The 16,809-nt window shown below is 41.2% G+C and overlaps 1 protein-coding gene across 1 annotated transcript in view; it reads left to right on the top strand.

Annotated features, from left to right (window-relative positions):
* UNC5D (unc-5 netrin receptor D) overlaps positions 1-16,809 on the top strand; it is a 525,876-nt gene that overhangs the window by 415,951 nt on the left and 93,116 nt on the right. The window contains exons 5-7 of the mRNA XM_040994252.1: positions 2,652-2,832; positions 3,682-3,849; positions 5,533-5,697. Coding sequence (XP_040850186.1) covers positions 2,652-2,832; positions 3,682-3,849; positions 5,533-5,697 — 514 coding nt within the window. The remainder of the gene's footprint in view (positions 1-2,651; positions 2,833-3,681; positions 3,850-5,532; positions 5,698-16,809) is intronic.

The following is a 16,809-nucleotide window of genomic DNA, read 5'->3' as shown; positions in this document are numbered from 1 at the left end:
TCTTCCCTTGGGGACTGTGGTCTTGATTTCCCCTTAGTCAAAAGTTATTGAGAAGAGCTTTCTTGGATTTTCAGATGTTGGGATTGCTACAGGTTTACTCTCCAGGGCTAGTGTGCACAGTGGTTTCTGACTATCAACTGGCTAAGGTAAATTGACTTATGGGCCAATAGCAGCTGTCCCTCCTTCCTGATCAGCCATTAGCCAGAAAATATGCCAGGGAAACTGAGGTGGGACATAAGAGACAATCTCTGGAAGCTGAAGAAAAAAAATCAGATTGGGTGATTAATCAGAAAACAGACACTATACTTGCAACTAAAATCTCAACCAGGCAGATGGTGGAAATGGAACAAAAGCTCTCAGACTTGTTCAGGACCATCTTGTTTTTGCCAATGGTCTAGAACTGGTAGTGTCATTTAAGAGCAAATTCTATTGGCCTTATCATAAACATCTCATCGCAGATGAAGGTAGCATTCCACTCTTAATGTTTGGAGAAATGTTAGATTTACTTGTTTCTAACTTATGCACTAAATATAAGACCTTGGGATAGACACCAATCTTGGATTTGTTCACCTTATTTTCTTAAGCTCTCAGGAAGAACTCCGATATTCATTATTTATTTGTTTGTCAAATACATGAATGAATAACTAAATAGACTCTGTCAATGGAAAAATGAAAATGCTGTGTTTCAAACCAGTAATCAGATATGTCATAAAATCAGTTCTGGGAAAGGCATTGTGAATCAAAGACCACCACCTGCCAAATCTGGAACTCCCTATTAGAGTGGTGGCTGCTCTTTGATTCAGCTTCCTGCTATTATGCCTGGGGAGGCAACAGAAAATGGTACAAGTAAATGAGTTCCTATTCCCCACATGGAGACCTATAGGTTTTCCTGGTTTCTAGTTTCCACATTACACAGCCCTGGATGTTTTGGGTATTTAAGGAATGAACCAGAGACTGGAACCACTCTATCTCTCATTCTATCTACTATTCAAATGAACAGATAAGTAAAATGCTACTTTCAAAAAATCAGTTCCATTGCCTACTCTGGTAAGCAGAGCCTGTTGTTTGGGTCTGGGTCCTCATTAATTCCCATACTTGTAGGCTGGCTCATGCTTGTACCCTTAGAACCTTGTACAGTTGATTGTAAGACTGGCTTCTTTATTAGGGTGCTGAAACACTGAGTTTCTGCTGCTCCTTCCTATGATTTAAGGAGCTATTTTAAATTCTCAAAAGGATTTTTGGTACCATTCTATTTTCTTATACCCTGCCTCTTCCAGGGTAAATTTGTATTTCTCATGTCTAAACTCTCTAATAGGTTGGTGCTTGGGGTAGACATTGAAGGAACATGATAGGTTTCTTTTTGGTAAATAAATTCATTTTTTATAGGGATGAACAAATAGTTGCTGAATTGTCATGTAACAGATGGTCCTTGTTTATTGGTGATCAATTAGAATTCTTTAGATTTAAACACAGCATGAAATGAGGCATCTTATTCTAAAACTGACTCTCCATTAGCCTCATGGATGGTGGGCAGAGTGTGACAAAATGACCACTAATGTCTGCTTCTGATGAAGTCTCTGTGAAATCACCATTGTGCATGCTGTCTGTGATAAATTTTGAGTTTTATGTGTCTGGTAAATGACTATTTTACATGTGTTGGTAACTGTAGTGAAATGGTTATCGTTGAGCAAGTGGTGGGTCTCATGTGAGCAAGATGGCACTAGAGAATGGGCCTGTTGTTTCACGTGGAGGCAGAGAGCAATCAGAACAAGGAAGACTGGAATGTCTGATGTAAACAAGGGGCTTGAATGACACCACTTCCACATAGGCAAGGAGAGGGATCAAGCAGTAGAAACTTGCCTCTGAGTCTTCCTTGTGATTTCATGGAAAGAAAACTTGGCATTCAGGATAGGATTCTGGAGGAAGAAAATCACTTTCCTGGGAGCAATGCTAAGAATAGACCAATCATGGATGAGAATAGTCTTCGCTCAAAGGTGGTGATGAGCACCTACTGAAAGAATGTAGAGCCTGAATCTGTCAGGTGCCTAACCCAGAGCTGAAATGTCCCTTGAATCACTGGAGGAATGGTGTAAACCATGGCCACAGGAACATCCCTTCAAATATGGAGAACTTTGATGGATGTGGCTGTCTTTGCAGAAGTCTGTATGAAAGTTAGAAACTCTCATCCTTTAAGAGCTTACTAAAATGCAAACTTATTGACTGGGAATCTTATCAAATCCTACCATCTCCTCTCATTACAAAGTACAAGTTCAGCATGTAAAAAAGTGTTGATTTTCTGAGCTCCATTTCTGAAGAGTTATTGGAATATCATTATCATCAGTGTTCTAATGAAATGACCTAATTGCAGTCACCTCTTTGCTCTCTCCCAGTGTGTTTTTAGAAAATAGGTCAAAGTCAACAAAGTACTTGGGTTCTTTTCCGGCCCCCAGCTTGTTAAGTCCTCATTGCTTGAGTGTTACCACATTTGCTCAGTAAAAGGGAAAGGCCGTGGAATAAGGCAAAGATCATTCCTGTCCTTCTGTTTGTGGGATCCATCCCTCTTCCACACACTAGGACCTCTCACCTTCCAATTCGGGTAGAGGCTCTTAGGTTCCATTATGACATGTCCATGTACCTCTCTCTTCATGTAGGTGGAGTGGCTGAAAAATGAGGAACCCATTGACTCTGAGCAAGATGAGAACATCGACACCCGGGCTGACCATAATCTCATCATCAGGCAGGCACGACTCTCTGACTCCGGGAACTACACATGCATGGCAGCCAACATTGTGGCCAAGAGGAGGAGCCTGTCCGCCACCGTGGTGGTCTATGGTAAGACCAGCCCAAAGGCCAGGAATGGAAAAGGAGGGCAGAAAGCAGGGAAGTAGAGGGCTGTGTGTTTCTTTAAAGCCTTCAGTGCTTAGACTGGAAAGGACCTTAGGGGTCATGGGCTGCAGTGCTTTCCTGCCTCCCCCCATGCGGCCAGATAGAACATGACCCATTGCTGTGAATGTGTGCATTCTGGTTTTAGGTTTCCATGAGATAGTCTATGACATTCCCAATCTCTCTCTTAAAAGTATAATAAAAAGAGTGTTGATTCCCCCACCAACTGTGTTTATATTTGAAAAAGAGTGGAGATGAGCAGTTTCTGCTTCCCGCTCCTCCCAGACCCCGCTTCCCAGACCTGTTGGCAGCTACTTCCTCTCTTGGCATATGAAGTCAATCAAAACCAAATATTCCTGTTTGCTGAATATCTTAGGACTTGTACAAGAGATAGTCCTGCCTATTTAAGTAAAGGCATCCCCTGCCACAATAGAAGAGCCCTGGGATTTATTTTTGAAGCACTTAACATCTTAGAAATTCAAATGCTGATATTTTCTTCCTAGATTCTGAATTTTTCCAGTGCTTTAGAGATTTGATGATACGTTCTTCCTTTTTTTTTCCCTAACTCTGCTGCATAGTCCCTTCTCTGCATGTCCCTCCTAATACAGTTGAGTGGACCAAGAGGCAGATGAGGTAAGCCCCGCCTTTGCCTCTTGGCAGAGTGGCTCATGGGGCTCTGCAATCACCTGGTCCCCAGATACCCGACTCACAACACCTGGCACAGTGGCTTGCACATAGTAGGCAATCAGTAAAAACCTCTCTCCTGTTTTTTCTCCCCTCCCCATTTGTGTCTCTCAGTGAATGGAGGCTGGTCTTCCTGGACAGAGTGGTCAGCCTGCAATGTTCGCTGTGGTAGAGGATGGCAGAAACGTTCCCGGACCTGCACCAACCCAGCTCCTCTCAATGGTGGGGCCTTTTGTGAGGGAATGTCAGTGCAGAAAATAACCTGCACCTCCCTTTGTCCCGGTGAGATATCTGCAGATTCCCTTTTCCCTTCCGCTCCACCAGCACTAGCAAGCTAGTGTGAGGCCATCAGTATCACTTTCCTTTCCAAAGTCTCCTGCTCCCAGGTTCTCAGCCTCTGTTCAAGGTGTTACTGTGGAGCTCATTTTATCAGCAAGAACATGGGTGAACTACCTCTGTGCAGGATTTGTGGGGATATATTGATTTTTTACTGCACAGAAGGCATTGAACATTCACCCTCAATAAGCCAAATGCTTGGAAATACCATAATCCTGGAAGTGTTTGGTGGGGGCTAAGCCATCCACTTTTGTCCTTGGGTTTTTCCACTTTGGTGGCATGCATGCATTTGTATAATAGCACGGATGTGGTATGTTGCACAAAAAGAGCAGGTACCCAAAATTTGACCTGTTATTCTGAGAAGCCAGCTGTCTTTACAACACAGCCGGCAGAAATTTCTCACTGTCACATCAGTTTGCAGTTTCCATAGGGGCTATGCTTGCTTTCTTTTATGGAGAAATCCTATTTACCAAATATGGCTTTTGTAAGTCCTTTTGTTCATCTCTGACTGGCTGTGTCCCACTTCATACAATGAGAAATAGATGGGCTGGAAGACGACTTTCTCTGTGGAAAGCATATCCTTCCACTGAGGAAGCCTTTGGTCCTGAGTCTCGCATGAAACATTCGTTACACGGACACTCACAGTTGATATGAAGGTGCTCTCTGGCTACATAGTCTTGGAGTTTCCTTTTGGACTCAGGTTCAGTACCATTTATTGAGTGCTTACTATGTGCCAAGTACTGTGCAAGATGCTTATTGAATTGCAACATTGTACTCTGTGTTGTGAGTTTTATCATTCCCCAGTCAACAGAAATGATAAAATGAAGCTAACTAATTTGCCCACTTTGCTCAGCCAATAAATTGATAGATGACATGATAAGGACGCTGAAATTTTATAGCCAAGTTCATTTTTTAATCCTATTCTTTGGTTAATTGCTTAAGATTAAAAACTGTAATATCTTAACCCACATAAACTGGTTGAACTATTCCTAGGAGGTCACAAAACAATTGCCTCAAACATCTGCTGTATTCTCTGGGGTAGACTGTTACTAGAATTAAATCCAGCTTGTTCATTTCTACATAGAGTAGCAATCCATGAGCCAAGAAAGTCTATTTATGTAAGTCCTGATGTCTTGGGGTTTGACTGACCTCTTTTTAGTTGAATGGTGGTGGTATAGTTAGGTTTAAATGCATACTGTTCAAAGGATTTTAGGGCATAAGGATAGTTCATCTTGCTGTCTGTTACAAACTGTCAACCCACAAGGAAGTGGTTGATTACTAACAGCTACTGCACACTGTCCATCTAAGATGTACTTGGGCATGAAAGAATGGGAAAGAACTGATAAAGGCCGTTGTAGGCAACCTCGGGGACTGGTGGTTCAAATGCTTGCCTAAATTCAGTAATTGTCCTCATCGTTAGATAGCAAGAGATTGTACCACTGTTGTTCTTAGAGAATCTCTTTAGAAAGGAAATTGTGGAGAGAAAAAAATCAATGGGCTTGTTGTTTTGTTTTGGTTGTATTGGTGATATCTTTAAAATTCAGCACTAAGAAAAACATCAGTCTTGGGGTGAGTCTGCTGGTTCCTGCCTCATTCATCCTAATGATGGCTTTTTGTTTCCCTTTCAAGTGGATGGGAGCTGGGAACTGTGGAGTGAATGGTCGGTCTGCAGCCCGGAGTGTGAGCACCTGCGCATCCGAGAGTGCACAGCACCTGCTCCGAGGAACGGGGGCAAATTCTGTGAAGGTCTGAGCCAGGAGTCTGAAAACTGCACAGACGGTCTCTGCATTCTAGGTAACTTCTCTTTAATATCCCCAGTGCCGTTCACAATATCCACATCTTCATACATTCCAGAAAAGAGTACACCACCATTCATTCAGTTATGTTCATTAGCCGAATCCTGGATCAACAAGAGCAAAAGAAAATGCTGGAAATTGCAGCAAATATGTTTTCAGTAGACAAGGAGTAATATTGAATGCTTAGTTAATATTGGTTTGAAAACATATATACTCTTGATATATCATGTTTCTAGGGAAATGATTTAAGGAAAAATTTTTAGACTTTTCCTCTTAAGATACAAGATTTTTATTTTTCCCTATGAGTTAAGTTCTGATACTGATCACTGTATTTTTAGATTGGCACAGAAGTTTTGCAGCCCTAGAAAGCATTTGATGAATCTGGTGTGGCCATAGTGATGTGGCACAAGGCACATGTGTATAAGAGCTACTCTTACACATGGAGATGGGAGGAGCTGGGTGCTGGGAAGACATTGAACTGGCAGACTGGGAAATAGAATATACCAGTCAAACCTCCCAAATGTTGGTCTTAGTGCTGAAATGGTACTATTGCCATGTTCCAATAGCTGTCTGCTCAATTTAGAAAGACTGACGGGTGAAAGAGACTCCAAGAAGGACAGTTTTTTAAAGATTTATTTTATTTCTATTGCAAAGTCAGATATACAGAGAGGAGGAAAGACAGAGAGGAAGAGCTTGCATCTGATGATTCACTCCCCAAGTGACTGCAATGGCCGGTGCTGCGCAGATCCAAAGCCGGGAGCCAGGAACTTTTTCTGGGTCTCCTACTTGGGTGCAGGGTCCCAAGGCTTTGGGCCATCTTTGACTGCTTTCCCAGGCCACAAGCAGGGAGCAGGATGGGAAGTGGAGCTGCCAGGACTAGAATCAGGGCCCATATGGGATCTTGGCACATTCAAGGCGAGGACTTTAGACGCTAGGCCACCGTGCTGGGCCCAAAGGGCAGGTTTTGATTAGGTACTGTTCACTATTAGTCTTGGATCTTCTGCCTTATGTCTCTGCATGAAGGTACCAAAAGTCAATGGAAAATACATCTGTGAGCTTTTTGCAGCACAGAGTAGGTCTTCAGTCAGCATGAATCCCTCCTCTGTTGCCATGCTTGGGTGAGCTGAGTGCAGTGAGGTTTCTACGGTCTTTGGAAATATGAGACTGAAGCTGCATGAAGAGCCTTGAAAAGATGGAAAAGGGAATTAAAACAGAAGTTTGTTTTGGTGCAATAAAAAAGAGAAAATACTGAAATCGATGTAAACTTCAAAAGTTTCGTGAAAATCCATAGGTACAATGCAAGAAATGTATAATACATCCAAAAATGTGGTGGGTAAATGGAATTAAAAGATATTTACTTTGATGCAATGACATTTTGAAATACATACAAGTTTTCCATGATATGCAACTTTTATAAAGTCTTTGAAGCCCCTAATGAAAAAGAATCTTGCTTCTGTTTCAGGGATGGAAAGGCAGTGTTAGTTTTGCATTTCCCCATCTCATTTCCCACTTCAGCACGGTTCTCTACAGCAACCATTTAGCTTCAAACGGCCTTACCCCTTCCTAAGCGGGAGAAAGCTTAATACAGACTCAGGAGCAAGATACTTCAGGAAATGTGTTTCTGTACACTCTTAAATATCATTAGATTTTTCTGAAACTTACTTAAAAAAAAGAATTCACTTACTTAATTTGAAAGGCAGCACTACAGGCAGGAGAGAGAAAGATACTCCATCCATTGGTTCACTCCCCAAATATCCACAAAGGCTGCATTTGGGCCAATCTGTGGCCAGGAGCCAGAAGATTCTTACAGGTCTCCCATGTTAGGTACAGGAGTGCAAGGACTTGAGACAGCCTCCACTGCCATCTCAGACCATAACAGGGAGCTGGAATGGGAAGTGGAGCATCTAGGACAGGAACTGACCTTTGTGGAATTTAGTGGAATTAACGAGTTACAAATGGAAGACAGTGGTGAGCTTTTATTGTAAAGTAGGTTATCAAATATGTGAGTATTATTTGTGTTTATTTTGTGGTATAGGCATTTATTGGGTGAGTAAGGGTGCTGTTTGTGGTTAAGGAAATTATCAACACTGCAAGTGCACTAACCATCCAGCTACGTTTCCCACTAAGATGCCTTGTTAGGATTCTGCCAAGTAACAGAACCAATAGAGAACTAGGAGCAGTTAGGAGAAGTGGAGAGAAGTAACTGCTGGGGAGATATTTAGGGATGCTTATTAAATAAACATTCATTCATGCAATAATGAAGTCTGGAAAGTTCACAATATACACAGCCCATGTATTATTTCTTATCCAAAGGTTGAAGGCTGCTATAGAACCAGTTAGACCCAATGCCTTAGAATAAGTGTATTGTGAGATAAAATTCTTTCTTAGTTCTGGGTAAGCCTTTTATTCTCCTCAGGTCTTCAGCTGATTAAAAGAGGCTCATAAACATTTCTATTTTAAATGCTAAGCTCATCCATAGGTACTCCCACAGACACAGTAAAAACAAAGTCTAACTAAATGTCTGGATACTGCATGTCCCAGTCAAATGGAAGCATTACAGATGCATTTGTAGCTGTGAACTTGAGTAAAATTGCTCATGGTCATAGTCCAAGAAATGGATTTAGGCATTTAGTTACTCAATGAACACTTTCTATGACATGATCCATGAATGATTTTATGTGCACTTGAGTGATAAGTATGTTATTTATGTTTTGCTATAATGGAAATAGCTAGAAAATTGAAACTTGGCATATGTTCAGTGTTGGAGCTAAGGTCTCTTTAGCTCTCACCTAGGTTGAAAATTCCACATGAGCCTGTTCTTTCTTTTGTATCTATCCATTTCTTTTCCCAGTTCAGCATGGTGCTCTATGCTCCTTGCCTTCATAGCACACATATCTTCCAAATTTCCCTGGAGACTTTGGAATGCTACATTGATTAAATGTTTTGAGGGAGAGAAGATGAAATCCATAAAATGATAGAAGTAAATGTCAGTGGGTTAAGGGTGTGCTTATAAGGGTGTAACAGGAGTATGTGTGCTGTCTTTTTAGATATAGTGACTGCCAGTATCAACAGAATGGAATACCATTTCACTGCTTATGCAGGAAGCAATGAAAGCAATTCTGTTAAATGATGCCAACAGTATTCTGTACTTCTTGTTCTCTATTGCAGTGCTCCTGGTGAAAATAGCTATGCTGCAAGGCTAGAGCTCCAAGGAAAGCCAGCTTAGATTAAAATAGCACTTGGCAATGGTTTTATGGAGAAGTGGCTTTGTGGAAGGATCTAGGTCATATTACAATTTGGGAATTTCTTTCATCCTCTTTGTTTCCCTTTATGGCACACATGACCTGAAAGTAGTTCCTCAATTCCCACCTTCCCTTGCAGCTCTTACAGTGACATTGGTTGGCTCTTGATGACCTACAATTCTTTGATTTTATTTAACCTTCAACAAAGCATCTGAATTTCCTTTGTTGTCCCCGAGGGCCGCATTTCTCTTAGAGACGGAGCTGCCAGCTCTGAAGAATCACTTTAATATTTGGGTGTGATTGTTGCTTGGTCAGTTGTGACGGAAGCCCAGAACCTTAGTGTTACACTATCACAGTTGGCCACACCTAAATGCTCTCAACAAGAAAATAAATGCCCTGTGACTGGTAAGAGTGAGATTGAATGGTTTTCACCAATACCAGTGAGTCTACAGATTCAAATTGCAAGTGTAAACTCAGCATCCAATGTCGTTACGCCAGAGAGCTGTTTTTAGGGGACAGGGTGGTAACTGTGTGCTGGGACTTTCAAGAAGCAAGAAGCTGCAGATCCATGTTTTCAGAGATTGGGCAGCAGAATCGATGGTTTTCTGACCATTGCCTTTTCTACTTGCAGAGCATGGATGCTTTAATGCTCTGAGACTCATAGTCCAAGATGAACAACCTGCACTTGCCACATTGGCAAGAGCAAAAGAGTGAAAACGGGGAGATGTTTAGTTTGATCCTGAGGAATAGGGTAAGCCTGCCCCCTCTGCCTGTCTGCCGAAAGATTTAGAGAAACCTAAGGACTCTGATTTGAGGAGATTAGATGGATCATCCTCAGAAAGCATTAGTTCCTAGAGATGTTAAGAGTGACTAAAGCCACAGAAATGCCCCAGGGGCCAGAATCAGAGAGGAAATCTTCCAGGCTGAGCTCTCTGAGAGCTAATCTCTCCTTCTTGTTGAGATGGAACACAGGTCAGCTCAACACTGACAGTTCAGAAAAACTGAAATCTCAGTTAAATGGTAGTTTGTTTTCATTTCTGATGGACACATGGATAAGAAAAATTGGGATTGACAACTTGAAAACCTTATTCAGGATAAAGATATCTATAAAATTGATGGTTCGTATAAACACCCCCAGTTGCTCTAATAATCTAACTACATTGTGTATTTAATGATCTACTTAAATATCCTACAGAAAGCACCTGATAAGCAGAATGTGCAATCAGATGAAACTAAGAGTTGCTTTGTTAGGCACTTTCTCCTGGACCATTGAGAACCTCATTGTTATCCATTACAGTCATTGCCTGGATCACTTCACTCCTTTTCCTAGGTCATTGAGTAAGAGACATTTTAACCTGGACACAGTTCTCAGTGCATACAAATAGCTCTTCTGTTTGTTTGTGGTTTTTTTAGTTGTTTGTTTGTTTTTCATCTATGCTAGTGGTCTTATGGGCATACCTATTTTGTATGTAGGATTAGAATAGTTGGATGTCCCTTTACCAAAACAAAACTCATTGATTCATTTCTCTGAGCAGATTCAAGAATAAACTTGACTCATCTTTAAAGTTTTTGACAGATAAATTCCTATTCCAGAACCAGCTTACCACACAATTGTTTAATTATAATAGAGTGAAACTCTACAAAGCAAGGAAATGCAAATGGCATCAGCAAGATGACAGACTAGTACAGTGGGTTCTTAGTTGGGCTGTGAGTGGTTTTCCTGTGTGCTGATTCTCCCACATGGTTTGAATTTCCATTTCTTTTCTAGGACATAGTTGATGCTTCATGGTACACACATATTTTTCTGGAAATACACAGGAGCTTCTTTTCTGGAAAACAAATAATAGATTAATTCATAGTTGCTGTCATGTGTGCTGCATAGTGAATGTGGATATAATGTTGCAGGTCTAGACACACATAGAATCCTAAGCAACTTAGCAGCTAGTTCTCCCTCTTGCCACAAGAAAGGCTTCCCTGTGGAAATACCCCCATAAGAAGACCAGTGAGTACTACTGTAACAGAGTTTGGAGTAGCTCAGAATGGAAGTTTTCATTGTGTTAAATTAAAAAATACAGCAGAGATTTCTCTGCACGCATAGGTCTTAATAAAGGCTTGCCAAACACTTCTACAAAACCGAAACTATCATGCCTTTACCTTGGGATAAGGTATTATTTCAGTCAGGTTCAATATCCTTAGTGGAGTCACTTAAAAAGAGGACAAAGCATGACAACATGTTGCCGAGTTTCTCTCCCTTGTTGCTGAACCACTGTAGACTTTTCTGTCCTGTCTTGCTCATAAAAAGATGAAGTCAATTGTCTGAACATAATCCCTTTGCAGAATGAGGATTGGTCTCCACCCAGATCAGTGAAGGATGCGCATTTTATGTGCTATGGAAAGACTGTGGCATCCTTACCAACCAGCTCTGAAGCACTTCGGCTGCTGTTGATCATTCAAGAACTTTTCCTTTTGTCACCACTTGTTCTCTATTTCTTCATGGATCATAGCTCCTAGTGTGCAATCAGGATAGTCTCCTAAGTGGCCATGGCCTTCTCAGCTAACAGAGATGAAGCCCATCACTTGCCTACATGCCTTCCATCCTCTTCTTCCTGTTCCCGTCCATTTATCCTCAGCACTTGCTTTCCCACTCTGTGCATGTTCTTTTGGTAGAATGGATGAACGTGCATGTTTTGAGAAACATCATCTTTAGAAGTTGTTTATTGAAGGCTCTCCTTGTTAACTCTGTCCATTTATTTTATGATAGGAACCAAAATTAAACATCTCTACTGTAACAGGAAGGACTCTCAAACCAAAATTGAACAGGGTTCATTAATTTCCAGATCCTAGAGAGAAAATTGACAAAACCTAGTATCAAAAATCATGAGAACTCATGAAATCTAAGCAAACAAAATGAGAACAAGGCCCTGACAGCATAAGCTGGAGACAACAGTCTATTGAAAAGTTTGAGAACACGTATTACAGAAATAAGTCTTAGTCTGGTGAGAATGCAAACCCACTACATAGACAAAGCCATTTTGGAGATGGTTCCTTGAGAGACCCAGGTGGGGCAGTGGCCCTGGACTAGAGACTAGGAAAAGGTATATGTGGAGTTCTGGGAGTTGGGCCAGGTGCACATTGGCTGTGTTTAGAAGATACAGCACAGGCTTGACAGCATCCCAGGATTCTCACATGGAATTCAAGCCTCTGGTTTTCAAGAGATTGAACATAGCCAGGCAACTAGCAGTGGGAAAAAGGAATGAAGTCCGTTGAACTTGAACATTCATCTTACACAGGGGTGAGGAACACCCAGCCCTCGAGTGGCATTTGATATGACCCTTGCGAGATTAGCAGGCTAATATTTAAGTTGAGAGTTTTGTGTGGGCCATGAATGGTACTGTTAATGTCCCTTGGTAGCAAAAAGAATCAGGACTCTGCAATTTGATTTGATTATAATACAGTGATGATAATTTCTTAAGCCTAAATTTGCTTGCCTATAAAAATAAATATAATAGTATCTGTAATAAAAATGTGTTTTCAGAGACAAGATGATGAACTAATGTAACACATTTCCTGTGGTAAGATATTGGTATAATTGTAACAACTGTATGTGTGCACATGCAAAATCTTATTCTAATGAAGGGAATTCTGTGGCATAAGAGAAAACTTTCCGATGTTCTGTTAAACTATCAATAGTGTGACGCTTTTAATGTTCCTAGTAAAATTAAAAGGCTTATTATTAAAATCTGTAAGAGCCACAAATTAACTTCTTCATACAAACCAATTAGAGGCAACAATCTGAAGAACAATGTCAGTTGTGGGAAAAACAGAGTTTAGAGAATGTGTAAAGTTTCTGTCACATGAAGGTTGCAATACCATTCTCTAAGTCTGTGGCCCATTGCAGATACAATGAGAACCTAGCAGAAATACCTGGCCCAGAAATATGCAACTTTCATGAGCTTGTGGTACAGTGCATTCTGGGACTCCCCCACCTGCCTAGAATCTACTCCAGATGTTCAGATCCACCCCAGGGCCTGGGTTCTTTCTTCTCCCAGGCACACTCACGTGACTCCAAAGCACTCCCAGAGCTCAGTCCATGCTGGGTGGGAGAGGCCCTCTCCACCTGTTAGTGACAGAGCAGGACCAGTTTGAGCCATATATGCAATTTACATTAATAGTGTGATGCATAGGATTCCCCCCTACCCCACGATGGGTAAGAAGTGCATGTGTTCTAATGCCCTTGACAGAAAATAACTTGTACAAAACGTTTGTCAGTACTAATTCAAAAATCTCTGTCTCATTGGCAGAGATTGGTCAGAGGAACCAAACCCATTGGGCATAGAAACTAATAGAGTATAATTTGTAAACCTAATGGTTGTTGTAACCATTCTGGAATAGTTATTTATTGCACATTTGCAATTTATTCCTCATTTCTCAGATCCCAAAATTAGCAATGTGTCTTTAATACATAATTTTTAAAGATTAATATATTGGACGATCAGTAGTTACAGCTACACAAGATCCCTTTTAGTTGGGAAGTTTCCATAATTTAGGTTTGCTCTCATATAACGCAAACTCTGTTTCATTAGTTCTGTGAATTATACTTTCTACATTTGCAGTGCAATTAATCAGGATCCTGCAGCACAAAACTCTGTGAGAAATATTAGTCTGGACTAGAGAAAGATTTAATGTCTGAGATCATAGAGTGGTTGGGCTATAAAAGACATGGCAAGAACCCAATCAGGGAAGTGATTTAAAATGGAGTAATCTACTCTGGTTTAAAAAAAGAAAGTAAAAACTGTCCAGTGGCCTCCAGAGTGGACAGAACAAAGCAAATTAAATAGACAGCAGACACTACAATTTTGAGCCCACTTTTTTCTCCTTTAACATAAAACACACGTCTGTAAGATCTTTGAGAAAACAGATGCATGAAATGATGATGCTATTGACCTCTGAGTAGACATAACTCAACTCGATAAACCCCAGTTTCCCACTTTCTGCAGAATGTTTGTAGAATAACAAAAGATATGACCATGTTTGCTGGATTTTGGTTCAGGATGATGTTAAATGCTCAACAGAACGGAAAATTTGGCAAGATGCCATGGGCTGGTAAGATGTGCAGATCCCAGTGCAGGTGTTTTGTTCATGAGTGTGTGACTTGGGGTGAAGATTAGGTTTCTGTGCCTTGAATCCCTGTATATCAAGGAGACTGGCCAGGATGATCTCCATCTTCACTTAAAACTCTTGAAATTATTATAATTTTTACGTTTTCAACATATCTGAGTGTATATATAGTATGTGTTTTAAACATACGGATTATCTGTTGTTATTATATACGTGGTATGAAAATATGCCACTGTCAAGCTAGTGAGTTGAGGTCATATTTTTTTGAACTCTTTTATTTCGATAATCTTTACATAGTTGATTAGGGCACAAAGGGTCAATGGCTACAGGAAAGTGGGTAAGACCACTGTTTCCACATTAATAATATTATTTTTTCTGTATCTGGGGTAAGGGGAAAGATAAGGGAAAAGCCCCAGCCTCCCACCCATCCCAGGTCCCTGATGTGGGGCATTCTCCGAGGGTCCTGCTCAAGCAGTTTTGATAGTTCAACAGTTCTGAATTGCTGCCAATCTTGCCTCTCCAAGCACAGTGAAATCTCTTCAGAATCCACCGGCTGACATAGTCTCTTCATGGTTGGGGTTCTGAGATCAGTTGGAGGGATCCCTGGAGAAACTTTGTCTGAGGTGATCCCAGACCTAATTCTTGGGTTTGCTTGCCAGTACAGGGTCCGGCACAAGCCATCGCCCCAATCAACTTATGCTATCCTGGTAGCTGCAATTGCTGGGTCAGTTCTGTTTCCAGCCCTGTCTTCCACACGAACCAATGGGTGTTGCAGTCCAGCCCAATCCTGCCCACTTCATACTTGGCCCTCACACAAACCAGTGGGAGCTGCAGCCTAGTTGAGGTGACTCTCCATAATCCCACCAGGCCTATCCTGGTCATATGTTTTTAAAGATTTATTTTTATTATTTTTTTATTGGGAAGGCGGATACACAGAGAGGAAGATCTTCCAGCCGAAGATTCACTCCCCAAGTGAGCGCAACAGCCGATACTATGCCAATCCGAAGCCAGGAGCCTCTTCCGGGTCTCCCATGCGGGTGCAGGTTCCCAAAGCCTTGGGCCATCCTCGACTGCTTTCCTGGGCCACAGGCAGGGAGCTGGAAGGGAAGCAGGGCTGCCAGGATTAGAACCGGCACCCATATGGGATCCTGGGCATGCAAGGCAAGGACCTTAACCACTGCGCCACCGCGCCGGGCCCGGTCATATGTTTTTAAATGAGTTTTAGATGATGTCTGTTGTAAATCAGTCACACCCCAAATTAACAACTTGAGTGATTCTCTTACAGAATGTAGGGAGAAATTTTAGATCTGAAACAAATCACTGCGTCCCAACAAAACGGATTGCAAAGCTCACCTAGATGCTCACTCAACACATCCACAATGTTTAACATTCAGCTCCATATCCTCATGAAGAAGCCACAATGTCCTAGGAATTCACATAGAGCATAGGGAATCTGTGGAGCCTGACTATATAATGCTTGTAATTGAAATTGCAAGTGAAGCTTAGCAACACTGATTTAATCTACAGATGCTTATTGAGTACCTACCGCATTCTGTTTACTGTTGTGGGCACTGGGGAGAGGTGAACAAGAGAGGCATTACTGTGTACAAATAGCTTATGCTGTAATTTAGGTAAATGTGTTGCTAACGGAAGGAAAGATGTAGCCTAAGAAGCAATTTGCAAGCCAAAGATCATCTTTTTGCCATTCTTTAAGATTTTTTTTTTGTTTTAATGGAGCTGATAGCTTGTCTATATCAGTCATTAGGAATTTCTTTAGCAGTAGATCAAGGTCATTTTAAGAACCTTTGCTCCCAGAGTTCACCCTGTGATCCATGCGTCATTCCCCATTCCAACCTGCCCAGGACGTCAAAACCGAAGGAACAGCATTTGACACAGGTCACCATTATAATGCTAAGTCAAGGCAGGTACTGATAGATTTCAATATATGGAAATATTATGTCATAATAACATAGGAATCATTAGCACTATCTAGTACCTTAAACGTTTAGCCTTTCGTCGTATTGAGAATATTGAAAATTCTCTCCTAGAACAACTTTGAAATAAATATGGACAGTTATTAAGTGCTATTTACAAAATCCAAGTCAAAATAGGATAAAATCTAGAATTTTAAATGCCATTGCTTACAGATGAACTATGCAAATATCACAGTGAGCATAGTCATTTTGGATCCTTAATTTGTCTAAGACCCTGAACTTGAAAGAAAAATGGAAATGACCAAGTTTCCTAAATGCAGTTTAATCATATGCTTTGACTCTGGGCAATTCTGGAAGGATTTGGTCATCAGAAGTGACATCTCTGAGCTGTCAGGGTGTAGGCTGTTGTACCCTCATGATTCATATAGTCAACAAGAGGGCATCTGGAGCAATCCTAGTGGAGAAGATGCCAGTAGATCTGTGTTACACTTACTGATGTGCTTCTTAGTAAAGGAGTCTTTATGTAGATGAGTGTTTGCAGTTGAACCCTGGAATTCTAGTAATCACTCCAACATCTCTGCGGAAATTAGCAGCTTTTTTAACAGACTTAGCCAACGGGAAAACCCTGGGAGGAATCCCTAAAATCTTCTCATTCTCTGTTCTTGTGGACATCCTCTGGTTCTATTTTAAATATGGCCATTGATTGTGTACTATCTGCACGCTGGTTTGCTAAGAGTGAAGAAGTGAGAATTGAACTTGCCCAGAAATGTGTGATATAAACATGGCCTGTAAAGAATCATTTCTGAGCATGTTCTT

Source organism: Ochotona curzoniae, unplaced genomic scaffold (assembly GCF_017591425.1).
Source record: "Ochotona curzoniae isolate NIBS_2020 unplaced genomic scaffold, NIBS_Ocur_1.0 contig_899, whole genome shotgun sequence".
Lineage (NCBI taxonomy): Eukaryota > Metazoa > Chordata > Mammalia > Lagomorpha > Ochotonidae > Ochotona > Ochotona curzoniae.
Note: the sequence above shows the minus strand (reverse complement) of the source record. Positions and strands in the feature narration are given on the sequence as shown.